Source organism: Gorilla gorilla, chromosome X (genome assembly GCF_029281585.2).
Source record: "Gorilla gorilla gorilla isolate KB3781 chromosome X, NHGRI_mGorGor1-v2.1_pri, whole genome shotgun sequence".
Taxonomy (NCBI): domain Eukaryota; kingdom Metazoa; phylum Chordata; class Mammalia; order Primates; family Hominidae; genus Gorilla; species Gorilla gorilla.
Genome location: NC_073247.2, coordinates 122,517,384 through 122,545,013, shown reverse-complemented (window position 1 = coordinate 122,545,013; position 27,630 = coordinate 122,517,384). Strand labels below are relative to the sequence as shown.

The 27,630-nt window shown below is 39.3% G+C and overlaps 1 protein-coding gene across 10 annotated transcripts in view; it reads left to right on the top strand.

Moving 5' to 3' along the window:
- CHRDL1 (chordin like 1) overlaps window positions 1–27,630 on the top strand; it is a 122,596-nt gene that overhangs the window by 25,787 nt on the left and 69,179 nt on the right. For all 10 annotated transcript variants that reach the window (XM_063703210.1, XM_063703209.1, XM_019019793.4 and 7 more), the window contains 2 exons: window positions 8,204–8,316; window positions 11,258–11,351. In XM_063703210.1, coding sequence (XP_063559280.1) covers window positions 8,204–8,316; window positions 11,258–11,351 — 207 coding nt within the window. The remainder of the gene's footprint in view (window positions 1–8,203; window positions 8,317–11,257; window positions 11,352–27,630) is intronic.

Here is a 27,630-nt window from a genome sequence, read left to right as displayed (position 1 = left end):
TAATGTGTGTCTTTCAAAGAATTAATCCATTTTATGTTGTTTCAAGAATTAATCATTCTATGTTGTTAAACTAACTGGCATACAGTTATTCACATTGTTCCCTTTTTACCCTTACCCTTTTAATGTCTGTAGTCAATGCAATGAAACCCTCTTTTTTGTCTCTAGTCTTAGTAATTTTTGTCTTCTCTCTTTTTATCTTTGTTAGACTTGCTAGGGGTTTATCAATTTTATTGATCTTCCTAAAGATCCAGTTTTGATCTCATTGATTTTTCCTTATTGATTTTCTGTCTTCAATTTCATTGATTTCTGCTCTTTATTATTCTATTTTTTTCTTATTTTGTCCTACTTTTTCTAGTTTAAGATATTGATTTGAGACTTTTCTCCTTTTCCAATATAGAAATTTAGTGATATGAATTTCCTTCTAAGTGCTTTTTTAGCTGAATCCCTAAATGATGTGCTGTGTTTTCATTTTCATTTAGTACAAAATACTTTCTAATTTCCCTTTTGATTTCTTCTTCAACCCACAGACTATTTATATGCTACCAGCTTCTTAAAAGTGGTTATCTTCCTGTACTGGGATTATGTATAATGTTTCTTGCTTCTTTTCTATTGTTGCCTTTCTTGTGTGTTTGTGTATGTTTTCCAATTTTCTACATTGAGCGTGTATTAGCTTTCTAATTAGAAAAAAGCCAATGAATATAAAATAACACTCTACATTTTATAGCACTTTATAATTTACAAAGTGCTTCATTTAATCCTCTAACATCCACTTGAGAAACATAATATTTCACAGATGTTGAAAAGGTTATCAGGGTTTGAGTGACTCACTCAATGAGGTTATCAGGGTTTGAGTGACTTACTCAATGTCACACAGATAGAGTAGGTTAGGACTCAAACCTAGATTTTCTGTCTCCCAGGTTATTGTTCTGAAGAAATTGTAAAGAAAGGTTTGAAAAATAAATTGGAATTCACCTTGTGGGTATTTGGAAAGATTCATAGAAGTTCTTTGAAGCAATCATTGATATGAGGCATCTCTCTCAGTTTAGTTTTAATTTAGATCTCTGATTACTAGTGAGGTTGGACATCTTTTAATATTTATTCCCTGGTATCGTTTGGCTATGTCTCCACCCAAATCCATCTTGAATTGTAACTCCCACAATTACCACGTATCATGGGAGAAACCCGGTGGGAGGTCAGCTATGGGGGCGGGTCTTTCTTGCTCTGTTCTAATGATAGTGAATGAGTCTTACAAGATCTGATGGTTTTAAAAAAGGGAGTTTCCCTGCACAAGCTCTCTTCTCTTGAATGCTGCCATGTGAGATGTGCCTTTCACCTTCCGCCATGATTGTGAGACCTCCCCAGCCACACAGAACTGTAAGTCCAATAAACTTCTTTCTTTTGTAAATTGCCCAGTTGCAGGTATGACTTTATCAGCAGCATGAAAATGGACTAATATGTTGTCTGTTCCAATTTCTTCTTTTCTGACTTGCCTATTTCTGTACTTAGATTGTTTTTCTATTGGATTGGTTGGTCCTAGTTGATTTGCATGATTAAAATATTCCAATACTAATATTTTGTTTACTATTTGTTCACAATATCTTCTCTTAGTTTCCTGCTTATCTGTCTTTATTACGTCAATTTTGATCATCAGGAAAATCTGCACTGGACTGAAGAAAATTTGTGTGTTTATTACAAGAGGAGTATTGCTTTATTTTGAGCTAGTATGATGAAAAGTGGGAGATAGAAGAGGATGGGATTAGAAGATAAACCACTTGATTTGGAAATTCAATTTACCAATCATTTGTCAGTTGCTTATGCTTGCATATTGCCTATAATTGCTTATTGCCCACAGTGTACTAGGCCATGTGATGAATAGAGAGTAAAGAATAAATGTTACCTACTTTCAGGGACTCTGATGGAGAAATATATCATGTACAATAAGGCAGTTAACATGGTATGTGCTCAAGTGAACTGTGGTATAAGATAAGCTGTGGCTACCAAAATTTCTGTTCCAGCAAAGGAGAGTGAGTGGTTTGAGTTAGTTGGGAGTTGTATTAGTCAGGGTTCTCTAGAGGGACAGAACTAATAGGATATATGTATACATGAAAGGGAGTTTATTAAGGAGAACTGACTCACACGATCACAAGGTGAAGTCCTGTAATAGGCCGTTTGCAAGTTGAGGAGCAAAGAAGCCATTAGTGGCTCAGTCTGAGCCGCAAAACCTCAAAAGTAGGGAAGCCAACAGTGCAGCCTTCAGTCTGTGACTGAAGGCCCGAGAGCCCCTGGCAAACCACTGGTATAAGTCCAAGTGTCCAAAAGCCAAAGAACTTGGAGTCTGATGTTCGAGGGCAGGAAGCATCCAGCATGGAAGAAATATGAAGTCCAGAAGACTCAGCAAGTCAGCTTCTTCCACTTTCTTCTACCTGCTTTTTCTGGCCTTGCTGGCAGCAAATTGGATGGTGCCCATCCAAATTGTGGGTAGGTCTTCCTCTCCCAGTCTACTGACTCAAATGTTAATCTCCTCTGGCCACACCCAAAAACACCCAGAGACACCCAGATACACCCAGATAGGATACACCCAGAAGGATACTTTGCATCCTTCAATCCAATCAAGTTGACACTTAAGTCAACCATCACAGGAGTTGTTTATGCAAGAATTCTGTAATTTGAATGGGAGCAGGGACTTTGTATAAAAATTTTAGTTCTTTTCGTCTGCAACACTTAGCATATTGCCTGACAGTGCTCAAATATTTGTTTAATGATTGAGTGATGTTAACATGTGTAGGCAAAGCCAATCATAGAGACCTAACACAATGCATCATCTATCATTCCTATACCACCAACAGCTCTGAGAATGTTCTGATACATCCACATTTCAGACATTAGCTTGCATTTCCAAAGAAAGGGAACACAACCTTTTCAAGAAAAAGAACACATGATATGCTCCCTTTATCACTGTAACAGAGTAGTAGTTAAAATTTTGTATTGCTGACTATGGCCTTATAGTGTAGTTTGAAATCAGGTAGCGTGATGCTTCCAGATTTGTTCTTTTTGCTTAGTCCTGCTTTGGCTATGCAGGCTCTTTTTTGGTTCCATATGAATTTTAGAATTGTTTTTTCTAACTCTGTGAAGAATGAGTGTGGTATTTTGATGGGGATTGCATTGAATTTGCTGATTGCTTTTGTCAGTATGGTCATTTTCACAATATTAATTCTACCTGTCTATGAACATGGGGTGTGTTTCCATGTGTTTGTGTCATCTATGATGTCTTTCAGCGGTGTTTTTAGTTTTCCTTGTAAAGGTCTTTCTACTCCTTTGTTAGATGTATTCCTAAGTATTTTATTTTATTTTATTTTATTTTTATTTTATTTTAATTTTATTTTATTTTATTTTATTGCATCCTTTGTAAAAGGGGTTGAGTTCTTGATTTGATTCTCCACTTGATTGCTTTTGGTGTATAGAAGAGCTACTGATTTGTGTACATTAATCTTGTATCCAGAAACTTTGCTGAATTCTTTTATCAGTTTTAGGAGCTTTCTGGAAGACTCCTTATGGTTTTCAAGGTAAACGATCATATTGTCAGCAAACTGGGACAGTTTGACTTCCTCTTTACCGATTTGGATGCCCTTTATTTCTTTCTCTTGTCTGATTGCTCTGGCTAGGACTTCCGTTACTTTGTTGAAGAGGAGTGGTGAGAGTGGGCATCCTTGTCTTGCTCCAGTTCTCAGAGGGAATGCTTTCAACTTTTCCCCATTCAGTATTATGTTAGCTGTGAGTTTGTCATAGACGGCTTTTATTACATTAAGGTATGTCCTTTGTATGCCGATTTTGCTGAGGGTTTTAATCATAAAGGGATACTGGATTTTATCGAGTGCTTTTTCTGCATCTATTGAGATGATCATGTGATTTTTGTTTTTAATTCTGTTTATGTGGTGTACCACATTTATTGACTTACATATGTTAAACCATCCTTGCATCCCTGGTATGAAACCCACTTGATCATGGTGGATTGTCTTTTTGATAGGTTGTTGGATTCAGTTAGATAGTATTTTGTTAATGATTTTAGCATCTATGTTCATCAAAGATATTGGTCTGTAGTTTCCTTTTTTGGTTTTGTCCTTTCCTGGTTTTGGTGTTAGGGTGATGCTGGCTTCATAGAATGAATTAAGGAGGGTTCCTTCTTGCTCTATCTTATGGAGTAGTGTCAGAAGGATTGGTACCAATTCTTCTTTGAATGTCTGGCAGAATTCTGCTGTGAATCCACCTGGTCCTGGACTTTTTTTGTTGGTAATTTTTAAATTACCATTTCAATCTCTCTGCTTGTTATTGGTTTGTTCAGGGTATCTAATTATTCCTGATTTAAGCTAGGAGGGTTGTATTTTTCCAGGAATTTATCCATCTCTTCTAGGTTTCCTAGTTTATGTGTGTAAAGGTGTTCATAGTAGTCTTGAATGATCTTTCGTATTTCAGTATTTGAAGATACTCCTGTTTCGTTTCTCAGTGAGGTTATTTGAATTTTCTCTCTTTTCTTGGTTAATCTTGCTAATGGTCTATCGATTTTATTTATCTTTTCAAAGAACCAGCTTTTTTTTCACTTATCTTTTGTGTCTTTTTTTGGTTTCAATTTCATTTAGTTCTACTCTGATCTTGGTTATTTCCTTTCTTCTGCTGGGTTTGGGTTTGGTTTGTTCTTGTTTCTCTAGTTCCTTGAGGTGTGACCTTAGAATGTCTATTTGGGCTCTTTCAGACTTTTCGATGTAGGTGTTTAGGGTTATGCACTTTCCTCTTAGCACTGCCTTAGCCTTATCCCAGAGATTTTGATAAGGTTCTGTCATTATTATCATTCAGTTTGAAGAATTTTTAAATTTCTATCTTGATTTCGTTTTTCACCCAATGCTCATTCGGGAGCAGGTTATTTAATTTCCATGTATTTGCGTGGTTTTGAAGGTTCCTTTTGGAGTTGATTTCCAGTTTTATTCCACTGTGGTCTGAGAGAGTGCTTGATACAATTTCGATTTTCTTAAATTTATTGAGGCTTGTTTTATGACCTATCATATGGTCTATTTTGCAGAAAGTTCCATGCTCTGTTGAATAGAATGTGTATTCTGTGGTTGTTGGATGAAATATTCTAATATTCTATATATATCTTGTAAGTCCATTTGTTCCAAGGTATAGTTTAAATCCATTGTTTCTTTGTCGACTTTGTGTCTTGATGATCTGTCTAGTGCTGTCAGTGGAATATTGAAGTCCCCTACTATTACTGTGTTGCTGTCTATCTCATTTCTTAGGTCTGTTAGTAATTGTTTTATAAATTTGGGATCATGGTACTGGTATAAAAATAGGCATATAGACCAATGGAACAGAATAGAGAACCCAGAAATAAACCCAAATACTTACAGCCAACTGATCTTCAGCAAAGCAAACAAAAACATAAATGTGGGGGTCCTTTTCAACAAATAGTGCTGGGATAACTGGCAAGCCACATGTAAGAGAATGAAACTGGATCCTCATCTCTCACCTTATACAAAAATCAACCCAAGATGGATTAAGGACTTAAACCTAAGACCTGAAACTATAAAAATTCTAGAAGATAACATTGGAAAAACCCTTCTAGACATTTATTGGGGAAACATGCCCTCAATATTTCAACATAGGTTCTTTCTATTTTCCATAAGTGTCAACTGGCTAAGAAATAAAGAGAAAGAGTACAAAGAGAGGAATTTTACAGCTGGGCCGCTGGGGGTGAAATCACATATCAGTAGGATGGTGATGCCCACCTGAGCCACAAAACCAGCAAGTTTTATTAAGGATTTCAAAAGGGGAGGGGGTGCAAGAACAGGGAGTAGGTCACAAGATCACATGCTTCAAAGGACAAAAAAGAGAACAAAGATCACATGCTTCTGGGGAAACAGGACAAGGGCAAAATCAGAAACTCCTGATAAGGGTCCAACAAAGATCACAACTCAAAGGGCAAAAGCAGAATTACTGATAAGGGTCTATGTTCAGCGGTGCACTTATTGTCTTGATAAACATCTTAAACAACAGAAAACAGGGTTCGAGAGCAGAGAACCGGTGTGACCTCAAATTTCCCAGAGCGGGGTTTTTCCCCACCCTAGTAAGCCTGAGGGTACTGCAGGAGACCAGGGTGCATTTCAGTCCTTATCTCAACCACATAAGTCAGACACTCCCAGAGCGGCCATTTATAGACCTCCCCCCAGGAATGCATTCCTTTCCCAGAGTAATCCTTGCTAGGAAAATAATTTAGAGATATCTTCCCTACTTGCATGTCCATTTATAGGCTCTCTGCAAGAAGAAAAATATGGCTCTTTTTGCCTGACCCCACAGGCAGTCAGACGTTATGGTTGTCTTCCCTTGTTCCCTAAAATTGCTGTTATTCTGTTCTTTTTCAAGATGCACTGATTTCATATTGTTCAAACACACATGTTTTACAGTCAATTTGTACAGTTAACACAATTATCATAGTGGCGCTGAGGTGATGTACATCCTCAGCTTACGAAGATAACAGGATTAAGAGATTAAAGTAAGACGAGTGTAAGAAATTATGAAAGTATTGTTTGGGAACTGGTTAATGTCCATGAAATCTTCACAACTTATGTTCCTCTGCCACGGCTCCAGCCAGTCCCTCTGTTCAGGGTCCCTGACTTCCCGCAACAGACATTGGCTTAGACAAGGATTTCATGACCAAAAACCCAAAAGCAAATGCAATAAAAACAAAGATAAATAGCTGTGACCTAATTAAACTAAAGAGCTTTTGCATGGCAAAAGGAACAGTCAACAGAGTAAACAAACAACCCACAGAGTGGGAGAAAATCTTCACAATCTATACATCTGACAAATGACTAATAACCAGAATTTACAATGAACAAATCAGTAAGAAAAAAAAATCCTATCAAAAAGTGGGCCAAGGACATGAATAGACAATTCTCAAAAGAAGATATACAAATGCCCAAGAAACATATGAAAAAATGATCAACATCACTAAAGATCAGGGAAATGCAAATCAAAACCAGAATGCAATACCACCTTACTCCTTCAAGAATGACCATAATCAAATGCAATACCACCATACTCCTTCCAGAATGACCATAATCAAAAAACAAAAAAGCAGTAGATGTTGGTGTGGATGCAGGGAATGTAAACTAGTATATCTGCTATGGAAAACAGTGTGGAGATTCCTTAAATAATTAAAAGTAGAACTACCATTTGATCCAGCAATCCCAGTGCTGGGTATCTATGCAGAGGAAAAGAAGTCATTATTCGAAAAAGATACTTGCACATGCATGTTTATAGCAGCACAATGCACAATTGCAAAATTGTAGAACCAACACAAATGCCCATCAATCAATGAGTGGATAAAGAAACATATAGATAAATAGATAGATAGAGAGAGACAGAGAGACAGAGAGTCAGTATGTGTGTGTGTGTATATATATATATATATATATGTTTCTATTGATTATATATATATGTGTGTGTGTATATATATATATGTGTGTGTGTGTATATGAATACTACGCAGCCACAAAAAGGAATGAATTAACAGCATTTGCAATGACCTAGATGAGATTGGAGACTATTATTCTAAGTGAAGTAACTCAGAAATGGAAACCAAACATCGTATGATCTCACTGATATGTGGGAGCTAAGCTATGAGGATGTAAAGGCATAAGAATGATACAGTGGACTTTGGGCACTTGGGGAGAAGAGTGGGAGGGGGACAAGAGATAAAAGACAACAAATATGGTGCAGTATATACTGCTAGGGTGATGGATGCACCAGGATCTCACAAATCACCACTAAAGAACTTACTCATGTAACCAAATACCACCTGTACCCCAATAACTTATGGAAAAATAAAATTAAATTTAAAAAGATTTTGTACATCATTGTCAGACAAACCTGGGTTTGAATTCCATCTCAGCTTCTTACTGGTTATATGACTCTTGATTTTCCTTATCTATAAAATGAGACTAATAATAATATCTACCTTATGGGTCATTGTGGTGAGGATCCAGTGAGCAAAGTATGTATAACACTAATCCCCTAATAGGAATTCTATAAATACTTGCTATGCCACTTCCCTTGATGTATAATAAAATGGATGGAACTTGTGATTGCTTTTGAATTTTGTGACTTGGTTGATGTTTCCTAACAGGCATATTCTCCATCTCCTTCTTCACAGATTCAGAGACATATTGCATGTTTCAAGACAAGAAGTACAGAGTGGGTGAGAGATGGCATCCTTACCTGGAACCTTATGGGTTGGTTTACTGCGTGAACTGCATCTGCTCAGAGGTACAATCTCTCATGACATGTGATTTCCCAATTTGCTCCTCAGCATGCCGAGAGGCTTTCAGTGCCCAAATGGCCAGGGACCGTGGGTGATAAAATCCTGAAAGAAAGTAAAGAAGCAGACTGATCGCACTGTCTCACGCCTATAATCCCAGCACTTTGTGAGGCTGGGGCATGTGGATCACTTCAGCCCGGGAGTTCTAGACCAGCATGGGTAACATGGCAAAACCCCATCTCTACAAAAAGTACAAAAATTAGCTGGGCATGGTGGCACATGCCTGTTGTCCCAGCTAGTTGGGAGGCTGAGGTGGGAGGATCACTTGAGCTCGGGACTTCTAGGCTGAAGTGAACCGAGATTGTACCACTGCACTCCAGCATGGTTGACAGAACAAGACCCTACCTCATAAAATAAAAGAAGAAAGTAAGAAGACGATTGCAAGGAAAAATAAAAATTTTCTGTCTTCTGTCCTCTCTTGCTTTTTGGCTTGATTATCATGGGTTCTCTGAATATTTACTATGGACAGATATTTATGGTCTCTTAGCCTAATGATATAGGGCATGGTTAGAGAAGGCAGAAGAGCCTGATAGTGGGAGTGGAGGCAAAATCTCAATAGAATGTTTAGATTGTAAGACAAAGTAGTTTTTGAAAATTATTTTAAGGCTGACCTTTAGGGAGAATATTAGGACAAATTATAAACTGGTTCATTGGGAGAGTGGATTCTATGTTGTCTCAGCCAATAACTGTAATTAAGACTGAGTTTGTGAAACGTTGGCCTGTACCTCTTAAGGATTAGAGTTCCCTTGGCTTAGACTTGGCTCTTGTCTGGTCATTTAGAAAGGATTTTGGTTGGCCTAAATGCCATCTTTGCAATAGATAAAGCAGGTTGTTCCATCTTCTTCCCATGGTCTTGACCCAGGAGCACAGCTGTGGTCCATCTTTCTCAACAAACCTCTGCCATTATATGTTAGGCTAGAGTTTCTTGTTTGCACTATAGATATTTGTTTGGGGGCTGTCCTGCGCATTGTGGGATGTTAAGCAGTATCCCTGGCTTCTACCCGTTAGACAACAAGAGCACCAACCCCAATCCTAATAACCAAAAATGTCTCCAGACGTGGCCAAGTTGCCTGGGGAGCAAAAATCACCCCTGGTAGAGAAGTGGTGTACTAGGCTAATTGGAAAGGGAGGCCTTGTACTAGGCATTGAGAATTCTGAACTTACACAAAGAATTTTCAAGACCAGCTTCTTACTTGAGACCTTTTGTAAGGACTGCACCTCTTCCCTCATGCCCAGCTAGAGCAGGAACAATCACTTGCAAGCCTGATCCATTTACCATTTGAACATAATTTTGGGCTGTCAGAATTTTGAGCATGTGGAAACATAATTATCAGGTAACATCAGGCAGTATTAAGAGGCTATGAGGTTCTAGAATAAAGACAGACCAAGTTTCCAGCCCTGCCTCTGCCACTTATGAGCCACTGGACAAGTTACCTGACCTCTGTGATATTCGTTCATCTTCCTCTTTTTATAAATGGGATAATGATATTACCATTTCATATGGTTCTGGTAAGGATTAAATTTACAAATCCATTTAAATCATTTAAAACAATACTTAGTCATGGTAAACATTCAAGAAATGTTAACAGCTGTTATTGTCATCATTGTTGTCCTTATCATTGTGGTTATCATCATCATCATTATTATTATTAATCTATTAACTCTAGAACAGAATTCAGTATATAGCATTAATGAGGATTCAGTTTAGACCTCAGCTGGGAGGTGTGGTTTCTGATGTGCTTCAGTGATCTCAATTCAAGATTATACCACCTGCCTCTGAGGAGTGTGATACCTGAGGAGCTTCTGTGGTGTTGCCAAATGCAACACTCCAAAAAAAATTATTCTAGAAAGTACACAAGAAAAGGAAAAGGTTGGGATAAGGCAATTCCAATTTGGATAAAAGAAGCCCGCCTCTTTAAATGGTTAGGGCATGTATTAAATAGATCATTTGGGGATTGATTAACTGCCTGGGATGGCCTGATTTTGTCGGATTCTTGACACGACACATTTCGACACGTTGGAGATGGACAGCTAACCATTGGGAGCTGAGGCTTTGATGTCTGCAATGCAGTCAAAATGTTAAAATGATCCCAATGCCAACAGCTCAAGCACAAGGCATTTTCTATTTCTATATCCTCTTCACTACTTTCTTCCCCCACAACAGCCTGACAAATACAAGTAGCCCTTGCTGCAAATGATTTATGGATGGAAAATGTAAATGAAAAATTTATTTCCAGACTATGTCTTTGTTCTAGAAATGGTTGTGAGCTGTCAGAGCGAGGGGTCTTGTAATTGTAAATCAGGCAGGGACCCAGTCGCCCCACCCAGGCATACTACCTAATCAGCTAAATTCCAAACTCTAGCTCGTCCTCAGAAGAATTTTGGCTAAAAAGGAAATGAGAAGAATCACTCGGCCCACTGGGCCAAGGCAGATTTATATGGAATCCAGGATCCACCTGCTAGGGATGCCTCCTTGCCCAGGGCTGGGTAGCAGCTCAGGGGACCCATTGCTCGTTGTGTCTTTCATGTTATTGAACAGGTGATTATGAAATCAGAGTAGGTTCTTGGAAAAGACATGCAGCTAGAGCTGGGGAAAGGTAGAAATGCCACGGAGTCAGGCCAGAAGAAGCCTCCCACAATTAATGGGAAGCTTTGAAAATTGGAGGAGTGGTGATCTCAGCCTTAGAAAAATATGCCAATAAACTATCAACCAACCCAGCAGAGGTGCTGGTGATGAGAAAAGGAAAGAAAATGTTGAATGCATTCAGCTTCTTGGGAATGCATTATTCACTGCCTGGGTGAGTCCCTGCATGACTGTTTCCCAAACTGGCTTGATCCCAGCGACCTTTGAAAGACATTTATTTTTTCTCATTGCCTTCTCTTTTTCAGAATGGGAATGTGCTTTGCAGCCGAGTCAGATGTCCAAATGTTCATTGCGTTTCTCCTGTGCATATTCCTCATCTGTGCTGCCCTCGCTGCCCAGGTAAAGCAATTTGTCTCTTTCTTTCCTAGCTGTGGTTCTCCATTTCCCTCTTCACCCAACTCAACTCATCTCCATAATTCCCCAGAAGGGAAACTTCCAGACAGATAACAATAGGAACCTTTAGGCAGTCCAAACTGGCCTCTAAATACTTTTTATAGCCCAAATGGGGTACATTCTAGGCTCTAATAAGTTATTGGGTACCCAGTAACAGATTTTTACTGGGCTTTTAATCATTTGAAGGTGGGTGTCAATCAGAGATGGAAATTGTGGCCCAGAGATTTTCTGCTATAAGCAGCCTCTTCCTGCCATGGGCAGCAGGCACCAGGAGAGTTGCAGCATGGCGGCATGTGTCTTATACAATTAGTGCTGGAATTGCATCCGAGCATAGCTTCTAAATTATGAGGGGGCCATTCATAAATCAAAGGAGCTGACCCAGTGAGGTTTATGACAGTATAAAGCTGCCTGCCTGCTGAATAGTCACCTCCTCCAGACTGCAGTTATTATGTACACATTGTTAAGTGTAATTCTAAGGGGCAGCCAGGCAGAGACTTTTTCACAAAACTGTTAGGACATCTACTTTCACGATTTGCAGCTACGGTATTTGTCTGAGGCTGGGGCTCCCTCAATGACACTTTGTTCATGTCTGACTGGGGCCCGATTCCCACCCCAAAAGCGTGTGGAGTGATTCAGAGAATGCCTGTGGGCCCAGTGGCAATCCTAGAAAAAGCTACTTGACACTCTTGGGCTTTGTGAAGTAGAAGCCTTATCATCCTGTAAGTTGATTCCATTTCCCTTTAGGGTAGAAATTCTTGAACTAGGGTTCCTGGGTGGGCTTTTGAGGGTCAGAGAACCCTTTAAAATTGCTTGCAGTTTTTGGTGTAACTATGTATATTTGTAAATTCCTTTAGAGAACATCCGCAGCTTTATTGTCAGTCCCAAAGGGGTGTACACGAAGAACCACTACCCCAGCTAAGGTATAGACGGTGCTTTTTAAGTGGTGAGGAACTTCCAGAACTTATAAGAGAGAAACCAAATGTATCCAGGAAAAAATGTTAGGAATAAGGCTGGGAATGGGGTTCAATGAAAACCCAGTCAACTTAAATGTTCCAAGAGTGGAGAATTTTTTTTTAATGGAGAAGAAACACCCAAACTCTTTTTGTCACTACCTTTATAATATATATTTTCCTGCATCAGTAAATACACCCTAATGAACACAGGTGATTCATTTCCAGATGGCAGAAGATCATGCCATATCACAGGTTTTTAAATTGTGAGTGTTGGTGCTGATAGTATATGCTTTAAGATGTCAGAAATTGACTCGGCATATTACCAACCTAAAAGTTGTTGGGGTTTTTTTGGAATAAGTCCCTAAGCCAGGCTTACTGTTTCTGTATGTGTTTATTTGCTTCTTCTTCCTAAACTGGATTGCAAGAATGTGGTATGAGCGGGGGTGGGGGCGCTCTGGTAAATGGGAACAATGTTTCTGATAAAGTTGCCACTCTGGAGAGCTTCTTTGTTTTTTTTTTGTTTTTTTGTTTTTTGGTTTTTTTTTTTTTTGTTTTTTGGTTAACCTGCCAGGTAGCCTGTCAGACAGCCTTATAAAAGCTTTTTATTCCTCAGAAGTCTCCAAAAGTGGTCTAATGTCATAGGAACTTATCTAAACTTCTGTGTAAAGATTGTTCTTCCCTGGGAAGAAGGTTGAGGCATGACCCAGACCCAGAGCATGGGGCAAAAGAACATAGAATAGAATATGGCTGCACCTACCCCAGCTGCCTAACAGGAAGCAAGTATTGAGAAAAAGGGAAAGTATAAGCTAGCAGTTATTTTGAGAGAAAAATAAAGTGTTAAAAGAACTGAGTTCAAAAATTCCAGAGGTGAAAGCATTGAAAGAAATAAACACCATTATGGTTAAGACTTAAAAAGCTCATTTTATGGTATGGAGGATAGAAATAAACTATTCCTTTTCTTTTCCTTCTTGCTCTTGCAGCTCACTTCTCCATGAGTTCATTTTTCTTCTTGTTAACTATAACCTTTAACAGCTCTTTCTGAGGGTAGTAGCTCTAAAATTCCTTAGTCCTTATATACAAAAAAGTGTATTTATTTTACAATCATTCTTGAATGATAATTTGGCTGGGTATGAAATTATAGGTGCATGTTCATCTCCCCTCAGCACTTTGAAGATATTACTGAATGGTTTGTTGGCTTTATGTTTGTTTATTTGTTTGTGGTTAAGAATTCTGCTATTTGTAGTTCTTTTGTGGGTTCTTCTGTTTTTTTTTTTCTTCTAGCTTTTAAAACTTTCTTCTTTTCACTGATGCACACAATGAGATGTGTAAGTTTGATTATTCTCTTCAGCCTGCTCAGCACATGATTTTTTCAGCCAAAGGAGTCAAATTTCTCTTCAATTTTTAGTGAGTTTTTTTTTTTGAAAATTATCTCTTCACCTTCTTATTTTTTCTCATTCTCAAAATTGTCTTTGGTGTATATTATTGCATCTCATTTAATTTATCCTTTATGTCTCCTAATGTCTCCTTTATTTTTCCCTCCTGATATTCTCCCTAAAATGATATATTACTTCAACTCTGTTCTCCAATTCATGAATTCTTTCCATGCATACTATTTAGGCCATCTGTTGGGTTTTGTTTGTTTCTTTGTTTGTTTTCAATAACCTTGTTTCCCCTCAGGTTTTCAAGTTATTTAAAAAGACATCTACCTGATGCTAATTTATAACCTGTTATTGTTTTGGGGAATCTTATCCTCTTTTTTACTTCTTTAAAGTATTTAAAAGTTTATTTGAAGTCCATTTCAGATTGTTCAAATATCTAAATATTTTTAGATGTGAATTGTCACCTTTGTTGGGTTTCTTGACAGCTTTTCTTAGTCCTGAATTTTCCTTGGTTTTCTACTTTTTCTTTCAAAGCTCATTATCCATGGGTGTTTTTGGTTTGTTTGTTTGTTTTTGTTTTTGTTTTTTCTTACATGAGCCCTTCTTTGTGGGATGGTTGTTGCAGGCTTTATAGTTCACTTTGCTCTAAACCAGGTCATATATTAATGACTCAGTTTGGGCTGCCTCATGCCCGAATGGTCTATTTCTACCTCTGTTTTCTTGTGCACTACTAGTCTCTGATAATGATCATGGACTGAGACCTCATCTACAACTGCCTAACTTGGACAATCAGTGTTTTTTAGGGAACACTGAGTGGGGAGAGCTATGTCAGCCCCTGTTTACATGCGAGTAGTGTGACCCTAGTCCCCAACTTCACATGGGAAGCCACTTGCAAGCTGTAGTTTCTCCTCAGCCATTTGGATCCAAACTATCCATATTCAGTCCCAGCTGCTGATGGACCATATGGCTTTGGCTCCCATTTATTGCTGTACTTTCCTTCTATATTTTATTCCACGAAGAGTTTTTTGTGTTTCTGAATATAATTTTGCAGTTTTCACGTTTTATTTATTTATTTTTCTAGTTCCACATTTCATCTCTCTTTGTTTTGAAAATAACAGGGAGATTTCTCATGTGTTCTCTTTGCCATATTGAACCAGAATGCAACCAGCTATTCTTTCTTTCTACTGAAGATAAAACAAGAGTAAATAGCTTTAAATCATAGCAGAGAGGAGTGGAGCTTGACAAAAGGAAGAACTTTGAACACCGTGGCTGTTAAATCCTAGAATAAATGACTAAGGAGAATTTTAGTCTCTTTACTTAATATTTCTAGAAATAAAAAGGTACCCACCCATCTGAGATAGAGTTGGCACAGTCCTGCTTTGAGACAGGGCAATGGATGTGATGACTCCTCTGTGTTCCTTCCACCCCAGTGATTATTAGGCATGAGGAAACTCATGCCTTCAGGGCCACAGAAATGTTTGGTCAAAGAAAAGGGCTCTGGTTTTCCATCTTAACCCAATGGAAGGCACTGTGATGAAAATGTCCTCATTTAAGAAGAAAATATTTAAAGCCAAGATGATGAATAAGCTCCGTATAAAAAGACGACAAACAAGCAAACCGTACACCCCAGATATTGGCTTTACATACTGTCCTATAGCAGTATTGACTTAGAGAAGCTTTTGCCTAGGTGGTAATAGACTCAGTGGAAGTGTCCTACCTATCATGCTTAGAGCTTAGTTTCCATTGAAGGAGACAGAGGAGCCATCTCATTTCATTTGTTTTTGTATTTCCCATGGCTCTTGCTTTCTAAACTCGTTACCCCTAAAATTTCCAAGGAGCCCACCTGTATTTGAAATTGTCTCCTACAGCTCCTGCTAAACCGTGGAAATCAGAGTATGCAGGCAGCTCTTCCAGAAATACCAGAGAGAAATCTATACCGATTCCCACAAAGAGCAAATAAATTTTTTTCATCAGCACTTGTCCAAGTCTTGGCAGAGGTCAAGTCTTAGTCACATACCACAGTGTTCTACTGGGCCCAAAGAGGCTACATGGAGGCTGGAACATTCTTAATGGAAAAGTCAAGACTGCATAGGACTCATGAACGTCATTAAATTCATCCTGGTCTCTAAGCAAGACTCTGTGGAGTCCCTGATAATTAAGAGATTTTAGAGATTTGAAGGAATTAAATTCCCTATCTTCTCTTTTGGGGGAATGAAGTGGTAATGCTGGAAGGGAAAGTAAAACAACACAACTTATTTTCATAATATGTGTATGTATATATTTCATTATATATATTTTATTTTATATATGTATGCACAGAGAGAGAATTTTATCACAAAAAGAAGAATTTTATAGTGATCAGGAGTCTAAATCATGATATTATCTAAGAGGGCTTTTTAAAATGGTCATTCCACTGAGAATTTGCTATTCAGAATTAATAAATTTGGGTTTTCCTGGAGGTATTCCAGCATTCCTGGATTATTAAAGAGCTCTTATAAAATTGCCAAATAACTGACTTGATCTGGTTAGCAGAGACCTAATCCACAGTGTTTCCTTTTGGCTAGGTGTGAAAAAGTTTGGCACTATGAATGGTTTTAATAGGAATAGTGACAGTGTGGTTTGCCAAGAGAGACACCCCAGTCTTAGATATTCAAGGTAGGTTAGGGAAAAGACCTTACCAGTGTTGCACTATAGTATGTGTTCCCATAAGGAGAATGTGGGAAGCCCTGTGTCATTTCTCTTTCAACAATAGTTGGGTTGTGAGTGAGCTAGCAAACACAGGCATTTCTGCCACAATACAATATGCACATATCTGAAAATCCTCACATTCTACAAAATTGTACACTGAAAAATCACAGGGCTTAAGGAAAAAGTAACATTAGAGAAAACCACTCAAAACTTAGGCAACTTTGTAACCAGAATACTAACAAAGCAACTGTACTAATGAAATACTAACACAGTTTAAAAAGGCATCTTACATTTCTAATAAAATATTACAGTAAATATAGACTTCTAGACTTCACCTTTTAAAATGGTAACATTAGCTTGAAGGAACGGTGTTTAAGGAAGGATTGAAGCTGCTAAGTTATAGAGACAACAGTAAATTGCACAAAGATCATGGAGAATCATGTAATAAGCACTTATAAGACAGAGCATGTGGCCCAACTGAGGCAAGAGGAAGAATGTAGGGCAAATGGCTTCCTGATTTCAGCTGAGTTAGTGTACTTGGCTTTTAGCTGCTTTCACTTGGTAGTGCAAAATATTAATTTGCTGGGTAATCATGTATGAACTAATGCAATTTCTATTTTATACCAACTTCATTCCGTTATTTAGCACTCACATATGAACCACTTGTGTTACACAAATCCACACTATAGCACAGACTGTGTAAGATGAGGTGGGTACATGGCATTTGACTGTAGACAAGTTTAGAGTAAGAGTTGAAAATCACTTGTCTACTCTGAATCTGCTTTTTTTTTGTCTTTAATCACTGACCTATCTGCCCTTGTGTTCCCCTTTTCTCCCATCCCATGTATTTATATTAAAAAGGAGTCTAGAGTCTAGGTCTATGACTATGTCTGTCTGTATCTGTGACTTCCACAGTTACAGTAATCAAGTAGACAGGACTTTTGTGTTTCCTCCAGTTTTTTTCTAGGGAAGGTTCAAAAGAGAGATTTATTTATTTATTATTGTGGTAAAAGATGCATAACATAAAATGTATCATTTTAGTGTATAATTCAGTGGCATTAAGAACATTTACAATATTGTACAAGTGGTAAGAACATTTACCGCTAATCTAGTTTCTGAAATTTTTCACCACCCCAAAAGGAAACCTATTACACAGTCACTCTCCATTCCCCTTTTCCCCTAGCCCCTGGTAACCATGAATCTACTTCTCTATGGATTTGCCTATTCTGGACATTTCACATAAGTGGAATCATACAATTTGTGGCCTTTTGCATCTGGTTTCATTCACTTAGCATAGTGTTTTCAAGGTTCACCCATATTGTAGCATGTATCAGTACGACATTTCTTTTAAGGGCTGAATAATCTCCCATTATTATGCATAGACCACTTTCGTTATCCATTCATCTGTTGGTAGTCATTTGGGTTGTTTCCACCTTTTGGCCATTGTGAATAACGCTGCTACGGACATTTATATACAAGTTTTTGTGTGGCATATGTTTTCAATTATTTTGTATATACCTAGGAGTGGAAATTCTGGGTCTTACGGTAATTTTATTTTTAATTTATTGAGGAATCTCTCTTAAATTTTAAGGTTGCCCCATCTTCTTTTAGTTCATTTCTTTGAGTACCTACTGCCAGCCATCCTCATGGTTGCTGCTGATTTGCTGCTGTTGCCACCATCCATATCTGATCTCCATTGCTCTCTTCTCTCTTCTATTCTCTTCTGAATTCTATATTCATTTGTCTCTTGGATTTTATCAAAACAGATCAATTCCTTTTTAACAGTAACAGCCAATTAGCATATTGTTTTCCCTAGTAAGGTGACTACAATAGCTGTAGTGTGCAAGATGATCAACCAGGAGCCACTCCTTTGCCTGCAAAAGATTGGTATATATATTACACATAATAATTACATATATATATATGTATATGGGTCCAGAGTCATCCAAAAGCCTAAGGATTCTGAAATGTTGGTGTCTGAATAGCAGATATTTTGCTTTATTATTATTATTACTATTTTAGGTTACTAAGGGGTTGCCAAAGGAGATGTTCACTTTTGATCACTAGACCCTCCATGTCCATACTGACTGTTCTCTTAGACCCCTTTAACCATCTTCCATGCCTTATTTCCACTATTTTTCTCATACCGTTGGTCCTTGGACACTTGACACAGTACAAGGGGTTAAAACCTTCTTCAAGAAAGTAGCATTTGCTGGGTGCGCTGGCTCACGCCTGTAATCCCAGCACTTTGGGAGGCCGAGGCAGGCGGATCACAAGGTCAAGAGATTGAGACCATCCTGGTCAACATGGTGAAACTCTGTCTCTACTTAAAATACAAAAAAATTAGCTGGGTGTGGTGGTGCATGCCTGTAGTCCCAGCTACTCAGAAGGCTGAGGCAGGAGGATCGCTTGAACCCAGGAGGTGGAGGTTGCAGTGAGACAAGATCGTGCCTACCCTTCCCAGCCTCTAGTAACCACTATTCTACTTTCTGTTTCTATGAGATCAACTTTTTTAGCTTCCACATATGAGTGAGAACACATGGTGTTTATCTTACTGTTCCTGACTTGTTTTGCTTAACTTAATATTTTCAAGTCTCATTCATGTTGCTGTGAATGACAGGATTTCTTTATTTTTTATGGCTGAATAATACTCCATTGTGTATATATACCACATTTTCTTTATCCATTCTTCCGTTGATGGAAACTTACGTTGATTCCATATCTTGCTGTTGTGTGTGGTGCTGCAGTAAACATAGGGATGTAACTATCCCTTTAATACATTGATTTCCCTTTTTTTGGATATATACCCAGTAGGATTGCTGGATCATATAGTAGTTTTATTTGTAGCTTTTTTAAGAAACCTCCATACTGTTTTCCATAGTAGCTGTACTGATTTACATTCCCACCAACAGCATATGAGTTCCCTTTTCTCCACATCCTCACTAGAATCTATTACATTTTGTCTTTTTGAACATAACCATTCTAACTGGGCTGAGATGATACCTCATTGTGGCTTTGATTTGTATTTTTCTGATGATTAGTGATGTTGAACATTTTTATATACTTGTTGTCTATTTATATGACAGAGCCTTGATACATTAGTACCCATTATGAATCTACCAGAGAGGTATATGGGATGTAACATTGTCTAAACTTATTCAGCCATAGGACCCATTTTTTGGAGGCACTTTGCAGAATTAGGGTGCTTTGTTATGTGCTTCAAGAAGTGTTGTATTTTGCCATTCAATTTCTAGGAGCAATTTACGTTATAGCAATAAGCTATTGGTATATACAGTATCTTAGTTTGGAGAAGTTTGTTAGGGTAGTGGGCAATTTTAGCACAAGACCCTAAACTAGTACTACTCAAATTTTAACGTGCTTAAGGATCACCTTGGGAGATTTGATAAAATGCAGACTCCCAGACCCTACACCAAAAATCCTGAATCATTTAGGCTGCAATGGGTGTCATGCATTTCACACAAGCATCCCAGTTAATTCTGATGCAGTCGGATTGAGGACTGCACTACAGTAATAGGGCCCAGGGGAGATTTTGAGAAAGGAGGTCAAGAGAACTGCCCACAGAAAGCCGTTCTGGGTAAGATCTTGCAGCAGTGGGATCTCCAGAGGGCTGTGGGCAACATGACAACATTGTTTCGCTGATAATGGAGCACATAGACACTCTGGAAACACATTTTCCTTGTGTGACATTTCCCCAGGACCAACCCTGCAGTAACATGTGCACAATGTGCCATCTGGCCTGCCCCTCTGCTTTCCCAGAGCTCCCACCCAAAAGCTGCCTCTTCTGCCATCTTCCACATTCAGAGTCCTTGGCTGTCATGTCCAGAAAGCAAGACCCTCCGTGGGGAGCTTCCACCTCTACCCCGCCCATTGTTCATGACTTGTTGTTGGCAAGAAATGAATGGCATTTCTCGGAATTAGCCCAGGAATTTCTGCTGATAAACAAATGAAACTCTCAAAGGGAAAAGCAATCAACATAGTTTGAAATAAAATCAGTGTTTTCAGCTTAGTCTGTTTTTAACTTAGTTTGAAATAAGAGTCACATCTAGGGTAGTTTAAGGAAAGGATTAGCAAAATGTCCTGTAGTGGGCTTTTCATCTGAGTTGCCAGACTGACCCTTGAACCAGGGCCTGTTTTCTTCTTGAGTAAGCAGAAGAGGCAGTTATTACCTTGATTTCCTGTGACCTGGGATTCTGAGACCTGTCCAGCCATCGGATCAGCTTTGCCCAAGCCCACCCCCACTTCCCTGCCAAGTTGCCTGACACCTGAAATTGTCATTACAGCTTAATCTTTTAAATTTAGGCCTTGTCCTGATAAATTCACCAATCTTTGAAGGTAGTAAATTAACTCTTATTAATCATTTTTACTTTCATCTGAACACAGGATTTAGAAAGCAGATTTTGATTGTAGAAAGAGGAGACAGGTGTTGCGGGGGGAGGATCCCGAGGCCACTAAGCTCAGCTGGGCACCTGAAGAGTTACAAAGGGAGAGGGGCCTGTTGAAGGAAGGGCCTAAGGAGTCAAGCTCTACCTATCCCAAAGTCCTGCAGAACACCAGTAGTATTTAGGATAAGTTCTTTATTTGTGGCAGAGGACACAGTGGTTTCTAGAATGAGTTGCCAGCTCTCAAGTTTTTCACTTTAGAGTTGTTAATTTAAAACCAATATGTTCTCAAAGTAACCAAATATCCTTGCTATCTGTTGCCTAGAGCCAAAGAGTTTCACTTCAGGGTTTTGGACGCAAAATGACTATAACCCAAAAGGTTTGCCAGATTATTTGCAGCCACTAAGATAAGCAATTGTCTTTATTAGAATGATTTTTGTCTGATTTTTGTGTTTCGAATTTTATACCATCAGCTATTCCCTAAAAGTGATTTTAGGAACTGGCAGACTTAGGGTGTCAGTTATTGAAATCTGTTCCAAAATCCGCCTCCTCACAGGCCTCCATTTTTGGCCATCAAAGTAGTCTATTTTATAAATGTCTTGATGTGTTGTCTTTTGTCTTTGCCACATATACTCTAAGACACAGAGACTGGGAAGTGGTTCAGCAAATATATGTATGGCTACTTACAAAGTGTTTTCTAGGGTTATGCTCCCAGAATTGGAGATAGGCTAAGAAATATATGTACTGTATCTCTCAATAAAGGGCTAAATCAAAGCTGTCTGCAGGAGGGGGAGGAAGAGGGCTGCTTGGATTTTAGTTTAATTGAGAAGACAGAGAAATACATCAAACTTGGGAGTTGAGGTTATTTTTTGGAACATGAAGATAATGTAAGTGTCCCCACAAGCTCTTTTTCTTTTCTTCAATAAATTCATCCTGTTTTGATTTCTTCACATTCACAAGATTGTGCCCTCAGGGATCTAAGGCCAAATCAGAGTCCACACTCACTATCATACCTTTTATATAATATATTCTTTTATTATTTTAATAGGAGAGAAATGGATATTGAGAAGGAGAGGACAAGGAAATGTGGCATGCTTTCTTCCTTGTTTTCTTTCTTTGTTTCCCTTCTTTCCTTCCCTCATTCCTTCCTTTTTATTTTCATTCTCTTTTTTGTTTAATTTGTGATTATTTTCTTGTGCTAAAAATCCATAACATAAAATTTACCATTTTAACCATTTTTATGTGTACAGTTCAGTAACATTAAGTGCATTCACACTGTTGCACAACCATCTCCACCACCCATCTCCAGAACATTTTCGTCTCCCCAAACTGAATCTCTATACCCATTAAACACTAACTCCTCACTTTCTACTTCCTGTCTCTATGAATTTGACTACTCTCAGTACCTCATATGAATGGCATTATGCCGTATTTATCCTTTTGTGATGGGCTTTTTTTGCTTAGCATAATGTCTTTAAGGTTCATCCAGGATGTAGTGTGTCTCTTTTTCAAATGGGGAAGAGAGAGAAGAAATTTGAGAACAGGCTGGTGGTAGAAATGAGGAAGTGAAGTCAGGAGACAACCAAAGAGTCTTAGAGGAATCTAGCAAATGTTGCTTTTCAGAGCACATTTTTTCTGGAAGACTCCAGAGACCACACTGTCTTTGAAAATGACAGGCATGACAAGCAGTAACTAGTATTACTGCCTGTATGAAATGCTAGGTTTTGAAAGACGTGTTCCTTATTAACGTTCCCCAGGGAACTTCAGAGAGTGTCATCTATTAGGAGCTGATTACTGGCAAGTTTTGTCATCTGCTTTTGGAGAAATCCATAGGAATAGAACAGTACCCCTGTTTCTCTTTATCTGGAGAAGTACTTTTCCAAAAGCGCCTCTTCTGAGATTGCTTTCTGAGGGAAATTGTGTCTGGAGCCATTCAACATAGCTTTATTAGAAAGATTATTAAAGGATTAGAGTATGAAACCTATGAGGTGATGTTGAAGGAAAACTGTAATTACTGAAACTGGTGAAAGAAAGACAGGGGCCTTCACCAAGTTTCAGAGACATAAATGGGTCTTAAGAGGAGGCTGATCAGCTTTGTGCTTCCACCTCCAAAGGGGGAGAAAGAGTAGAAGTGAGCTTCAGTATAAAAAACTTAGGCACAAAAAAGTAGTTCCAGGCATAGATAAGGGAAGCTGAAGTCATTTTACAGTCAATATATTAATAGCTCAGGCTCAATGCTGAGTAAACACAAGACACACATAAATGCACAAACACATGCAATATGATTCCATTAATATCAAGTTCAAAATAGGGAAAAGTAAACTATATTGATTATGGATGTGCATAAATGTGATAAAACTACAATGGAAAGTGAAGAAATGATTATCACAATAGTCAGCATGGTGGTGAGTTGACCTCCATTGGGGGGTGGTGCTTCTGGGGTTTTGGCAATGCATTCTTTCTTGATCCACGTGGTAGTCACATGGGTGTTTGCTTTGAAAGCATCAGTACAACTGTACATTTATGTTTTACGTATGTAAGTTATATTTCCCAGTATAATATAAAGTGGGATTACATTTTCATTTGTTCTTGATGGTTCTGATTGGAGGCAAAAGTACCAGAAGACCTTGCAAGATTACAACCAAGCATAGGATTCTGTATGTGCATATGGCAGTTTGGGGGACTGTTATATTTGTCTACTTGTTTGCATTGTTTTGGTCTTCTTGATGTTTGGTTTTGTGTGTGTGTGTGTGTGTGTGTGTGTGTTTTGTTTTGTTTTTTTTTTTTTTTTTGGTTTTTGGTTTTTGGGTTTTTTTTGTCACAAAGAATAGCAGTACCAAAACCTAGAGAAAGGTGTGCTCCTTGTCCTCTAAGTGGGCTCTTGGAATTAGTAAGTAGGCATTTGAGGCATTGATTTCTAAGCTGTAGAGTGCACAGTGTATTGGCATCTGGATGAAGCCATCTGGCTCCAGGATTTTATCACTGACCAGAGGGCCAGAGGGCATGTTTGGCTTCCAGGAAGTCAGGCTGGTCAGGAACCCCTTTGGGAAGGAAGAAGGGCTTTGGACCTGTGGAGTATGCCTGCCTTCCCTCAAAGTGAGGTTTTATTGTGTTATCATGGGGGGAGAAAGGCAGGGGGGCCAATAAAGAGATGGGGCCTAGCTCTGCTGTCCTTCCAGTTCACTGTAGGACATTCACAGAGCTGATTAACCTCTTTGTACCTATTTTCTCAGCTTGTAAAATGAGATGATAATTCCTGCCTTCTCTTAAAGTTTGCATTGACAGTGAACAGGAAAGTTGATATGGGAAATTGCTTTGAAAAGTATAAGGAGGTATATATAAGCAAGGCAGTGATCAGCAATGAAAAGAAGGTATTTAAATCCTGGGTCCCCAGATTTCATCTGGGCATATCTCAATATGGGCAAAGCCTGAAACCATAGCATTTTGGTACGTGTTCCTCTAGATCCCAATGATAGCAGCCTCATAACCAGGCATTGACCATGTGTCTCCAGCCTCAGGGAAAAGATGAGGGGAGTCTAAAGGAAACAAGTGACAGGTTTAATGACTGTCAGGCAAAAGGCATTAAATTAATGGCATCACCTCTGCCTTGCCTTTCTATTTCCTTCTGATTAGATTTTCAGAGGTGCCTGTGTGAGTATGCCGCACAATAATGCTGATGTTCTCAAAGCTGAGTGAGCTCTTCACAGAAACATAAGGTAGTGCTGAGAATGCACTCAGAGACAAGGTAAAAATCTCTAGACTGCCTTGAGAAATTGAAGGGGATTTTTCTGGGGGAGGGCTAGAACTGATACCTCCTCCCTCCTAAATCATAAAAAGAGAGAGCAAGATTCACCATTATGTGTTGATTAGGCTGCCTTATTCCTGTTTGGTTCCTACCTTCTGCTAATTCGTGGTCTTGCTAGAGGCTGTCATCTGGCGCCTCTTGCAGGAGCACAGTGTGCCCGTACTGCAGGGGGCCTCTCAGACCACTGGGATCAGGGAAATGAGCCATTGCTGTAGCGTTACTTCCAAACCAGGGAGGATCAGCACACACACACACCCTTTCTGCCCCCACCAACTTCTCCAGGGCTTTAGAAATGTCTGGGAACTGTTTTGTTCGTCACAGTAATGGGAGGATGTCATTGGCATTTAGTGGGCAGCAACAAGAGGCGCAAAGTGTTCCACAATAAGTAGGAACACAACGCATGGAAGAAGTGTCCCACACAAAATTCCAGTGGTGGCTCTATTGAGAAATACTGGACAGCAGCCTTAGTCAGAGAAGCCTAGTGAAGGGCGTCTCTTCCTAACCAGAAGTTGGTGGTATGAGTCCACACATTCATTAATTCACTCACTCACTCATATTAATTTCACAAACATTTACAGAGTATAAGCTTTGAGACATAGCCCATGTATGGTGCTGAGGTTTCAGAGTTCCTGCCTCGAGGAGTTCACAATCTAGTGGAGGAGACACGCATAACAAGATTATTAAAATGTAATTTGATGAGTACTCTGGTAGAAGTGTGGACAAGGGCTGTTCAGGCAGAGAGGGGAGAAGATAGGCACTCTCCAAGAGCCAGGAGTCAGGCACAGTCCCAGAGGGGAGTGGACATTTGAGCTGGGTTCTGACAGATGAATGGCACTTTGCCAGATGTAGAAGAGGGAGGTGGGGAGGGCACGTGCAGAGGCATGTGTGGGATCCGTGACTGCAGTTGAGTATGGTCTGTGTAGGAGGGAGGCGGCTGGAAAGGTCAGACTGATGGAGGCCCAGTCTCAAAGGACCTTGTACATCCTGTGGGTAGACATTATTTTGCAGAGCCAGCCCACTGCAAAAGTAGGGAGGAGGTGCGGTTTGTCTTTAGTGTTCTTGGATGTCTTTTTGCACCCCCTTTCCTCTCTTGCAGTCCCTCATATCCTCACCTCTCTCCCAGCCACTTACATAGGCAGCTGATGAGACTGCTTCCAGCAGAAAGGTCAATGCTTAGCTTAACTATAAGAATTCACTAAGGATAGAATTCTGGATGTCAAAGGGAGAGTCTTTGGGCAGAGAACCTGGAAGAACTGAGCACTATGGAGATAGGGCAGAGGAGCTTTGTTCAGTTTACACACACTTGATGTAAGTGTAAGTGTATGTAAGCGTGTGGGTGAGCATGTATGTTGGAGTGGGTGACATTGTGTGGTATGTATTTGTGTGTGTGTGTGTGTGTGTGTGTGTGTGTGTGTGTGTGTGTGTGTGTGAATGAGAGAGAGAGAGAAATGGGGCAATGATAGTTCCTATCTCAAAGGACTGTTGTGAGGATTAACAGAATTAAGGTATCTAAAGGAGTTAGCATAGTGCCCTGCCCATAGTATACCCTCAATAAATGCAAGGTATTGTTGGTATTATTTTAGAATGCAGGGCCAGAATTCAGTCTGGAGAAGGGGGAACATGCTTACTACCAAGATGGAGATGAAGATTTTACACTAAGGCTTAGTGGCTACGTCTGGCTAGTTTCAAATATGTGCCTAGGACACATTCTATCACTGGGATAATATAATTTTTCAGCATGTTGGCTTATCAGAATGTATATGTTCCCAAGTGGAGCCATAGCATTACACTGTATATATTTGGGTACTTTCTCCATCTCTACTCATGGAGCACATGGCAGGTAGAAAGCTGTTGTTTCACAAATGACGTGGACCTGTCTTGAGGCCCAGATCAGCTGATCTGTCCTCATGTATAGGAACATAAAATAGAAGAACCACAGCACTAGGGCCAGAGCCAGGGAGATGCATTAGAAAGGAATTAACTTGGGAGGATCTGAATTAGGGAACAAAAGTCCTAGCCAGAGAAGGAAGGAAGAAGCAAAAAGGGGGAAAAAAATCACTAAAAGGACAGGATACATAAGATCATCCAGCTGCCCCCAAACTGAACTTACAGTGTTTTCTGTGTTCTGTTTGGAAGAGGAGTTGGCTTGTCCAGAATTCAATGGAAACTTGTTGATTGACACTGAATTGGGCACAAGTTCAATGTGAGTGCGCCTGCAGCTATTTATTTGATTTTTTAAAAATGCACCCTTTGCAATAAGACTGTTTAGTTTCTACTGGCGCCCTGGGGCAGTGAGTTTAGATTGTTAAAATAGCAGCCATTAACACTCTCTGTGTTATGACACTGTCCTTCCTACCCCCCTTTAGAGGAATCAGGCATGAGGTTGTTTGACAAAAGTTTAATTCTCCTCTCCCCACCAAAAGAAACTGAGATTCCTCCTCTGAGTCAGAGGCACGTTTGCCCAGCCCTAACCCTGAAAACCTCCAAGTCTGCCTACCCGCCTCACCACCATCCCCACAAACACACACACGTGACTCTCATGTACGTCTGGAACACACACACTTTCACATACACTCTCACAGGCTCACACCCACACCCATCCCACAAGCTAGAGGAACCCTAGGGAGCTCTTGTGCTTGTCTTGCTGTTCTTTTGTTTTGCTTTCCTGTATTTGCTTTGTTTTGATTTGAAATCAGTCTTTGGGATTACATTGGATAATTTTTTCATGTTATTAATAGTGCTGTGCAGGGAGCATGTAAGGACTTCCTCCTCAGTCCTGGCCATGCTTGCTTCTCCAAATACAATGCTGACTCTCATTGATCAATCAAACTGATCTTTGTCAGACTTTGCATGCAATACCTCATGGACAAATAGCTCAGGGAGCTCTAAAAGATGCCTGAATTCTGGGATTATCTAGATTATTCATGAGTCTGCTTAAAAGGAAATTTTTCAAGGCAGGACTGGATAGCTATGGCTTTCCCAAAGGCCCTGGGGAAAAAT